General features: G+C 30.5%; 3 protein-coding genes across 7 annotated transcripts in view; 1 reads left to right on the top strand and 2 right to left on the bottom strand.

The window, feature by feature from the left end:
• Positions 1 to 331: 331 nt before the first annotated feature.
• Positions 332 to 3,530, top strand: LOC101491394 (hypersensitive-induced response protein-like protein 1). 5 transcript variants are annotated; one of them, XM_004508716.4, is made up of 6 exons: positions 332 to 562; positions 1,420 to 1,616; positions 1,820 to 1,940; positions 2,041 to 2,132; positions 2,214 to 2,310; positions 2,789 to 3,530. In XM_004508716.4, exons 2-6 carry the CDS (start codon positions 1,428 to 1,430, stop codon positions 3,142 to 3,144), a joined length of 855 nt encoding a protein of 284 aa, XP_004508773.1. In that variant the 5' UTR covers positions 332 to 562; positions 1,420 to 1,427; the 3' UTR covers positions 3,145 to 3,530. The 5 variants fall into 5 exon arrangements, with proteins under 5 accessions (XP_004508773.1, XP_073220094.1, XP_073220092.1 ...); XM_073363993.1 differs by lacking the exon at positions 332 to 562 and adding an exon at positions 577 to 686; XM_073363991.1 differs by lacking the exon at positions 332 to 562 and adding an exon at positions 578 to 732.
• A 164-nt stretch (positions 3,531 to 3,694) lies between these two features.
• Positions 3,695 to 6,043, bottom strand: LOC101491711 (mitochondrial outer membrane protein porin of 34 kDa-like). The gene is made up of 5 exons (XM_004508717.4): positions 5,795 to 6,043; positions 5,599 to 5,685; positions 4,896 to 4,957; positions 4,566 to 4,792; positions 3,695 to 4,429 (listed from the first exon to the last, which is right to left on the bottom strand). Exons 1-5 carry the CDS (start codon positions 5,841 to 5,843, stop codon positions 4,123 to 4,125), a joined length of 732 nt encoding a protein of 243 aa, XP_004508774.1. The 5' UTR covers positions 5,844 to 6,043; the 3' UTR covers positions 3,695 to 4,122.
• A 2,945-nt stretch (positions 6,044 to 8,988) lies between these two features.
• LOC101490754 (protein QUIRKY) overlaps positions 8,989 to 10,143 on the bottom strand; it is a 4,311-nt gene continuing 3,156 nt past the window's right edge. The window contains exon 2 of the mRNA XM_073363340.1: positions 8,989 to 10,128. Coding sequence (XP_073219441.1) covers positions 9,369 to 10,128 — 760 coding nt within the window. The 3' untranslated portion in view covers positions 8,989 to 9,368. The remainder of the gene's footprint in view (positions 10,129 to 10,143) is intronic.

Genomic DNA, 10,143 nt, shown 5'->3' with positions numbered 1-10,143 from the left:
AATAATAATAATAATAATAATAATAATAATAATAATAATAATAATAATAATAATAATAATAATAATAATAATAATAATAATAATAATAATAATAATACACTTATTTGATTATTTCGTTGTATTGAAGGAACGAAACTGAACAGCAACAAGTAACAATTCATCCTTTCACCTATTAAAAATATTTTTTTTTTTTTTTTGAAGTTTGTTTGTAGTGCAAATGCATGATCAGAATTTCCGCGAATCAATTATCCAATTTGCCTAAATTTATTAAATATATATATATATATATATATATTCCACTTTCCATTGTTCGGTTGATGAATTAAACAAAGGGAATTTCTAGGTTGCTGTTCTGACTATAAATATATAATTGTTTATGTATATGTCAATGGAATATGCCATTAAAATATAGGTTATAATTAATAGTGGCGATGAATATCAAGAATACAATGGTTTTTTCTTCTCTTAGCATTGGTGAGCTACTAAGGTTATAATTTCAAGCTAAGTGGAGAAGAACTCTTCCAAGTCAACTTTGCTTTTCAATTCATATCTTTAATTTGAGGTGTCATTCTGAACTTCTATGTAGTTTGATTGTACTATAAAGTTGAAAGAATTGCTTTTGTGGATCAATCAATATATAGCCTGTTTCTGTTTGTGTTTGTTTTCAAGGTGATACCAACTTCAACGTGCGTCTTTCTTAAAACTATAGTTTGTAGCTTCGCTAAAACTGCGGTAATAATACATTGGGACGCGGGAATTTAAGATTTGGCCGATTTTTCAAACATACACTTAGTACTATTACTCTTTAGGTGATTAAGACATGTTAAGGATTATATTAGTTTTAGTAAATGGTTTCATAGCTAATGATGTTTGATTCTAGATTGTTCAATATTCTTTTATGGGGTGAATTTTTGTTATTTGGAAACTGAAAGACTTTCTGAGAATGTTTTTGATTTGCAAATTTATTTTCTTGTCTATTTAACTGTGGCCTTTTGTTTCTTTCAAATAAGTACTAGACTAAATGTTTTCCATTGATCATAGTTATGAGACTACCATTGTCTGTTGGTTATCTTTTATTGTCAGAATCCATTTGCTTTACCATTGTCCCTCGTTGCTAGTGCTTTCTTTACTTCAAATTCTCAAATTCTGCAGTAAGGAATATTATTTTTGATAATCTTTTTTCACTAGTTCAATTTTCGAACTCTGTCCGTGTTACTGTTTGTTTTACTATTGGATTGTGTCCATGAATTGGAGGTTACCAGGATTCCATGAAGACTTCTGTTGGTATACACGTTTTTGGTGAAAATCATTTGAATTTCTGGCATTTGGATATTGTCTGATATAATTCTCATTCTCATCCTCATACTTCATATTTTGTTTCTTGTTGTTGATGTGCTGGTATATTTTGAAACACTGCAGTTAAAACAATGGGGAATCTTTTTTGTTGTGTGCAAGTTGACCAATCTACAGTGGCTATGAAAGAAGGATTTGGACGATTTGAAGAAGTGCTTCAGCCGGGATGCCATTGCATGCCATGGGTTCTTGGAAAACGAATTGCCGGCCATCTCTCTCTTCGGCTTCAACAATTGGATATTCGATGTGAGACCAAGACAAAGGTTTGGTACCGTCTAAAACTTCAATTAAACCAAACCTTCATGTCATTCCATGCTTATCATTTACATCAATACTTTCTTTTTGGCTAGGATAATACTATTTTTTTTAATACTCTCTATGTATGCATAACATGACACTCCGTACATTTTACTCATGTTTTCCGTTGAATTAATGTTGATTAGTTTTAATGTTTATTTGCTTACAGGATAATGTCTTTGTAAACGTTGTTGCTTCGATTCAGTATCGTGCCTTGGTAAACAAGGCAAATGATGCATTTTACAAACTTAGCAACACAAGAAGCCAAATTCAAGCTTATGTTTTTGATGGTATAAACCATAACTCTGCTTAGCAGTACATAAACATGCAATGAGTGGTTTAAAAATGTAAAAATTATCAGCTAAGGTAAAATTTCAATTTTCATTACAGTAATTAGGGGAACTGTTCCAAAACTCAACTTGGATGATGCTTTTGAGCAGAAAAATGAAATTGCAAAAGCTGTGGAAGATGAACTTGAGAAGGTTTTTTTTTTTTTTTGTTACAAATAGTATTTATTGATAAGGTGAACGATGGGTTTATGTAACTTTGAATTGTCTCAACAGGCTATGTCGGCTTATGGATATGAAATTGTTCAAACACTGATTGTTGATATAGAGCCAGATGAGCATGTGAAGCGCGCTATGAATGAAATCAATGCTGGTATTTTTTTAAGACCATGAGATGTTCTCACAGCATTGTTATTATATGAATTAAACTTATATATGTTCAGTTTCTGTTCATAATTTATTTTATTCCTCTGAATAGGTTAGTAGCTGTTTAAGAATGCCTACCTTTTTCTTCACATGTATGGAAAACTATGTAGGGCTATTTGTAATATACAAGCTCTTATTATTAAGCATTTGAACCTTAATCATTTTGTTGCAAAAATTATTTAGGTATTACCTTTGCATTGTTTTGCTTGTTTGGGGTCCAATAGACAGTCATGGTATGATATGGATCACAATATCTTCATTATATTCACTCGACGCCTCAACCTTGTATTGTATGAAGCATAACTTTTGTCTCAATTGATTAATTTATAGTTTACCATGTTTCTCTACTGAGTGCTATATGTCAAAATATCTCCTTTGTTCATGGATTGCCATTTTTTCTTATACTGTTTTCTGTCTTTGATCAGCTGCAAGATTGAGGATGGCAGCTAAAGACAAGGCGGAGGCAGAGAAGATCTTGCAAATTAAGCGAGCCGAGGGTGAGGCTGAGTCTAAATATCTCTCTGGGCTGGGTATTGCTCGCCAACGTCAAGCCATTGTGGATGGTTTGAGAGATAGCGTGCTTGGATTTTCAGTTAATGTACCGGGGACGACTGCGAAAGATGTTATGGATATGGTCCTTGTCACTCAATACTTTGATACTATGAAAGAAATTGGTGCTGCCTCCAAGGCTTCTGCTGTGTTCATTCCACATGGACCTGGTGCTGTTCGCGATGTAGCTAGCCAAATTCGTGATGGACTTCTCCAGGGTTCTTATCATTAGCTTCTATTTCTCCTACATGGTATCTGATTTGTATGGAAGTGTGGTTATTTTATAATGCTTAGGTTGTATCTCTGCAGTATATATGTGATATGATTTTATATCAGAGTAAGCTTCTGCTGTGATCAACCAAATGTTATGGCATCACTATATCAGTCTTGCAAAGATATTTTTGTCATTAAGTTAATCCTTCAATGATTTAAAACCGTGTCACATTTACTCTTAAGGAAAATGGTGACACAATACCAATTTGCTAATTGTTTTGTATCTTTGTGGGATTGATTTGGTGATGAAACCTTTGGAGGATGATTTAAAGGAATTACTCTTGTTTTATACTTTTTGTTTGTAATTCTCATTATATATATATTAATTTTCTACATTATAATGTATGCATAACTAGACTATCAACTATCCCTTATATACTGGTTTTCTACAATACATTGTGAAAGTTGCATTAAAGAATTTGTTTATATACTGTTTGAGAGTGCTTAAATTACGTACTACAGTTTTCTGCCTTACATATTTGCATAAAAGAAAAATGATTGCTGCTGTCTACATCTTCAAAAAATAAATAAAAAATATTGAGAGGAGGGAACTTTACAATTTTGTCCCTCGGAATCTCAAGGTTTTCTTGCATTTCAGGGTTCTTTTTATTTGAGAAATAGAAACCTGTTCTCCCCTTTACAAATTATAGAGTTATCCCAAACAAAGTAGAGAACGAAAATAGCATGAAACTGCCTGTAAATCTAAGGAAAGAAAAAAAAAAGTCTAGAATCTAGAGCTATTTTTAGAGACTAATTTTCTATATGAATAAGCATGAATCATTTTAAACTTATGCAGGTAGAAGTGATAAATAGATATCTAATACTAGTACTGTTGTTGGAAATTGCAGAAGTTTTATCCAATTTGTGTCATTGTTTGAAACTTTCCTGATCCAACAACCTCTCAATTTAACATGAAAGCTTATCTCATGAGCATAGACTAGGGTCTTAGTGCCATAGAGACTCCAAACTTGGGAACCTTTTCTGTGGCCCCAAAATCCATTTCTCCAGCCATAGTTACAAAAAATCTCTGCCAAAACCCTTGTTGAATAAGAGCACCCGCCTTGCCATAATTGTCGAATCGAGCCTTTACCAACGTTTCAGGAAAAAATGCATGTTGAGCACCAATGGTGACACCAGTCTCCTTCAGTGACAAGCTATACTTCACCTGTGTTGCAACAGCAGTTTTCGATAGCGGGTTCACTTCATGATAAAATGTCGCTTTTAGAGTGTCAAAGCTGTCATGCCTGCATAAACACCAAACAATGAAACATTCATTTGCAGTAATGATTAAATTCTCATGTTAGTCTAGATATCATTTATTGATATTCCTATCCATTTTCTGATAAATTTAGTCACTACTTTTTGCTGGATATATCTCACAATGTCAATGAAGCTTCAAGGAAGGCAGTGTTGAAATTGAAGCCAGCATTCAGCTTGGTGATTGATCTTGTTGGTATGTGAAATGCAACATTGCCTCCCAGGGACAGAAAGCTAGCTCCTATAAGACCTGAGAAGTTTACAACAGGTTCATATTCTCCTTCTTCGCTTCCTAACAATCCAATGCATCCAGTAATCCCAGTGAAGTTATTCAAGTATTGTAGTTCCACCTATGAATTCATTGTCAGATGCAATGAAAATTAATCGAAATTTTAAATGATTAAAGACAATACTAATACATAGTTTATATAGGCATGTAAATTGTAAATTTACCTTCCCAGAATCTGGTATGGTACATTTGAAAACGCTTTTGAATCCAGGTAGAATTTCTGCAACTGTAATTGATACAGCAGCAAAAGCACAGTAGTCAGACATGCTGCAGGCATTGTCATGTCTATTTAGGATTCTAAGAAACTCATATGGCACTTATTTGTTTTTTTAAATCTTTGAGGGTTAAACTATTTCCATAAATATTTTGAAGCTGAGATGGCATACCGAAACTATATGACTATATGAGGTACTGACTGGTTTGGTTTCCTAAGTGCAATGTTAGATGCTAATCAACTGAAATGATGATTGAATAAAAAAATGCAAAGAATGTGATAGTTTATGAAAACTTGTATGTATGTGAAGTCATTAAATGGTGTTTCGTTATGAAGTAAAATGATACTTTTATCCTCAATGTAATTTACTTGCAATTTCATCCCTGATTTAAATAATGTGGTATGGTTTAGCATTTGAATTATTCAAACTTAACTACAAAAGATAGAAAATGGAATGAGAAAAGTTTGAAAAATTTAAGGACTAAATCATTAAATTATTCAGTAAAATATCAGTGAGCAAAATGTCAATTAAATCATTTGTTATCCATATCATTTGGAACCTATTTCCAACAAAATAATATTAAATAACTAAAAAAATCTTGTTTCAACCATTAGTAGATAAAGATAAGGAATTAAGTTGATATTCGCAATACCTTTACAAGAGAGGAGTGCATTCCAGTCCATGAATTTGTAATGAAAATGAATTGGTGATGGTTTAGCATAGTCCTTGTAAAGAACATCTAACAAATTATAAACAAAATTATGTCAGTATAATACTGAAATGAAGCTTAAAGATCCACTATTCTTGTGAACGATTAAAATGAAGAAAAAGAGAGGAATTGATAAAACCTTTGGCCTTATCCCCAATATTAGAGTATACCCCTGGACCCCTGTTCATTTTTCTAATTGAATGCTTAGAAATCAAAACTATTGTTTGAGTTTATATATGGTTTAAAAATTATTGTTTGAGTGTCACCATTTTGTGATTTGTTGTTGGCATGGGAATTTATTGGGAGGGAAAGGGGGGCAAAAGGAAGTTTCCTATTGTACAAAATGGTTCAATATGATTGCACTATGCATAAAACGAAATTTCCATAAATCAATTGTAGCTATTGTTTGGTACATTAGAAATGACATCTCAAGCTGGTGACTTAGTGAAAGAAACACAAGAGTGACATTTAAGGTAGCATTAGACAAACACTTGTCTATGAAATTTTTCCTTTTTTTTTTTTTTATAGAAAGACAAACACTGATACTGCTTGTAGACCCTACACTGACGCTCCTAGTAACTTACCGTGACCAATAATGAAATCATTTTTGGTTTAGACTTTGGTTATTTAATATATAAAATTGATTTTTATATATTTAATTATTTTCGGGTAGAATTGATTTTGATATCTTTGTTTGATTTAATATTTAAATTTGAAGTAAAATTTATAATTTTTAAGTTTAAATGTGATTTTTATACTGAAATTTTTTATCAATTTATTCAACATAAATGTATTTAAACATAAATTATTTTACATTCAACTTACTTTTAAGTAAAATTAATTTTAAAATATTAATTTATTTAAAATTAATTATTGTCAGGGCAGAATCAAATATACACTTAAGTTAATTCCAACTAATAGAGGTTTGTTATATTTTTGGAAAGATTTAATCCTATTTATCTTGTTTTTTTTTTTTTTTTAATTCTTAAGTACCATAAATTTGGTTAAATATGGGTATCCTTAACGTAAAATAATAAAAATTTAAATCAAGTAAAAATTAATTAAATATAAAATAATAATGTGGCTTTGAATGATTGTTGTTGAATATTGTATTTAACCTTATTTTATTGTTATCTTGTCATTAATTTTAAAACGCATGAAACAAAATTCAGAAATACCAATGTTGGTCTCGTTTATTTTTTAAAAATAGTTTTAGTTTTTATTTTTTTAAAATTTTAGTTTACTTTAAATTGCAAACAAAAGATAAAATACTCATGCAGTGAACATTAAATGTAAGGGAGATAAAAAACAAGAAAAAAGTATTTTTATTTATTTAAATATTTTGACATTTTCAAAATTTCAGAAAATGTTAGATCTATTTTCAGAAATTGTAAAAGAAGGTAGTGAAAAAATTATTAAACCTAAATTCTCTCATATTTATTAGGCTAAATTATATTTTTGGTCCCTTAACTTAATTTCAGGTAACGTTTTAGTCATTTATCTTTTTTTTTTCTTCCCGATTTAGTCATTTATTCCTAAAAATATCAAATAAAGTATGAAAATATGAGTTTATTTGAAGATTTGCGTTACGAATTTGATGAAATTTGTATTATATTGAAGAATATAATTAATTTTATGAGTTTTGATTGAATTTTTTTTTTTTGAATTTTTGTATAAAAAAGGATATCATTGTTGAAATTTTAAAACATAAAAATATCAAATTGTCACTTAAAATTAAAATAAAGGACCAAGTCGGGAAAAAAAAAAGATAAAGAACTAAAACGTTACCTGAAATTAAGTTAAAGGACCACAAATATAATTTAGCATATTTATTATTACTCAAAGTAAAAATGAAAGTAAGACAAAAAAAAAGTGAAAATGAAATATGAAAAGTAGACAAATCTTGAGTTTGTTTATTTTGCGAAAAGAATAATGATATCAATATATTTTTCAATCTATATTTTTTAACACATTATTTTCTCTTTTAAATTGATTAAAATCTATACGATTTGGTGTAATCTATGTGAATTTTAATCAATCAAATATAGTATTATGTTAACACTTCTCGAAAAGAATAATGAAATAAAAATATTTATTTTTCTTATTTCTTAAAGTTTTTGTTAATTTTACTTTTAATAAAAAATTAAAGAATTATGAAGTGAAAAATTGTTTAAATTTTCAGAAATAACGATAGTGTTTTTATACTACTAAGTGATTGATGGCGTTTTTATATTTATTTTGTTCTTGTTCAATGTCTCGTTTATTTTAATTTGTTTTAAGTTTGTATCGTTGATGTTTATTGTTATGTCTGAAGTGGGTTTGGTCAATTGGAGTTACACTTTGCATACTATGTGATTGATAACTCTTTAGTGGTGGCTCCGTTGGGGATTGAGATGAACGACAGTTGAGGATCCTAACTTTGTAAGGACATCAAATATTTTATACTTAAAAAATATTAATTAAGATATATATATATATATATATATATATATATAATTAAAATTATATTCAAATAAAAAATTTACAATTTTCTAGCTTGATATAATATTTGAGCAATATAGCATCACATGTATGAGAATATTTTTAATTTTGTCTAGTATTAAGGGTTAGATCATTAATTGATAATAAATTTAAAATATGTTATAAACCTCTTGAAATCTAAAACAAAAATGTGATAATTCCTTTACTCTTGATGGCAAAATTTTGTGTGAAGAATTATAAATAATTCTATAAGTTTTAACAATTAAGTTAAAATCAAACATATAAAATTAAATTACTTAAAAACATTTTTTGTATGTCTTAATTCTTATAGAATAAGATATATATTTTTTCAATTAAAATTATTAAAATCTATTAAGTCCCATGATAAATTAAATAGTCTTGTTTATTTATTTATTTTTTATTTCTATTGATTTTAACTTTAGCATTCTCTATATGACTCTCAAACATGCGGTTAAATTGATTCTTTGAAACCAAGTATAGTTGATCTAAACTCTCTTTCTCTTTAGCAATTGATCATTTGAGGAATTCCATTGTTTGGTAATTAGGATTAAAACATTGGCTTGGTAATACCTATTTGTGTTAATTCAAAAGCGAGGACAGAAAATGTCCCAATTATGATTGTTCAATCTAGCTGTTGTGTGATCCTTGTTTTAGTTTGTTCAACGTCAAAAATAAAATTAGCACTCAAAATTTTCCTTTTTTATGTGGTATAAAGTCTTCACTTTGGCCCATGTTGTCATACAATTATAAAAAGGTCGTATTAAAAACTAGCAGAAATTACATAGATCCAAAAATCAGGAAAGTCAAGATTTAACTAAAAAATCGCTCAACTAAAGAAACAATGTAAAAAAATTTAATGTCAGAAAGATATCCAAGGGTCTCAAACATGTTCTCTTGGGTGCCCAAAATTTCTCCCTCACCTTTCTCTTATTTCAAGTTTACTACAGTGACCACAGTCAATCAGTTTGATTAATAGTACTGCAAAAATAAATCATGACAACCAGCCACTTTCCCACCTTTTTCACTCCTTGTCCTTACAATGAAGTTATTTGAAGGCAACTTTTTCAAACACTATAACAGCTACTACTAGTGCTTGTCTTTTCTTCAACCTCATGGTACTAACTATGGTAAAACAAATTAATTTCCATTCCTAAAAAAAATTGTCACGACTTAAAAATAAAATAAAAAGTAATTTTTGAATGTTGAATAATCTACATCAAGCGATCAGATAAGCTAGGAAGTCGGCGGAAAAAGTTCAAAGTAGCCGGAGGCATTGGGTTCCGAAACATTGGATGACGAAGGTAATAAAATCCTAACGCGACAGCAACCATTTTTGGAGGCACCGAGTAAAGTATAATAGCAATCACAAAGCACACTCCAATGAACAATTTAGTAGCTCTTGGATCTCTCCAACTAACCAATGCTTGAACCCTTTCCCCTTGCGTTGCAAAATCACCCAAAACCGTTTGGACCCTCGCAGCCAACATCCTTAACCTGTCATACCGAACCCTAACCAAATCAGGTGGTTTGGAGCTAGGCATGGTGTCAAATTCTTCGTCTAATTCATCCGGATCAACAGCTTCGGCTTGTGATAATCGTGTATCCATACCAGCAGGTATCTTGGGCCTAAAACGGTAATACCATATCCCAATCAAAACAACGTATAGGAATCCCGTTGGAACAACTAAATCCGGATACCAAACAAGGACTAAGTAAAGTATATGAAGCAATACTGTAGTCACTGGATTCTTCCATCTCCTTATATCATCTAACCACTTGGCTAATCCAACGGCCCAAGATAAAACACTCACAATTCTGAACCAATTCGACTTGCTTTTTCTCATGCTCCAAGCGTGTGAGTCAGCGTCCAACATGTAACGAACTACCTCGTGTCCCATTGGTGGCTCAGACCGCGCCAGCCACTGAGCCACCATCTTCGTGGCTGCACCTCGGAGTGCTTCCCGCTTAGCCCCACCAAGTGGGCGG

This window comes from Cicer arietinum, chromosome 7 (genome assembly GCF_000331145.2).
Source record: "Cicer arietinum cultivar CDC Frontier isolate Library 1 chromosome 7, Cicar.CDCFrontier_v2.0, whole genome shotgun sequence".
Lineage (NCBI taxonomy): Eukaryota > Viridiplantae > Streptophyta > Magnoliopsida > Fabales > Fabaceae > Cicer > Cicer arietinum.
This window is presented reverse-complemented; position numbering and strand designations above follow the sequence as displayed.

Bases quoted from the DNA above. Each gene is read 5' to 3' on its own strand.
- LOC101491711 (XM_004508717.4), bottom strand. From the start codon at position 5,843: ATGAACAGGGGTCCAGGGGTATACTCTAATATTGGGGATAAGGCCAAA. The intron at 4,958-5,598 runs GTATTGCGAATA...TATCAATTACAG, and splicing joins TGCACTCCTCTCTTGTAAAG to TTGCAGAAATTCTACCTGGA. The intron at 4,430-4,565 runs GTGAGATATATC...GTGTTTATGCAG, and splicing joins CTTGAAGCTTCATTGACATT to GCATGACAGCTTTGACACTC.
- LOC101491394 (XM_004508716.4), top strand. From the start codon at position 1,428: ATGGGGAATCTTTTTTGTTGTGTGCAAGTTGACCAATCTACAGTGGCT. The intron at 2,133-2,213 runs GTTTTTTTTTTT...TTGTCTCAACAG, and splicing joins TGGAAGATGAACTTGAGAAG to GCTATGTCGGCTTATGGATA. The intron at 2,311-2,788 runs GTATTTTTTTAA...GTCTTTGATCAG, and splicing joins TATGAATGAAATCAATGCTG to CTGCAAGATTGAGGATGGCA.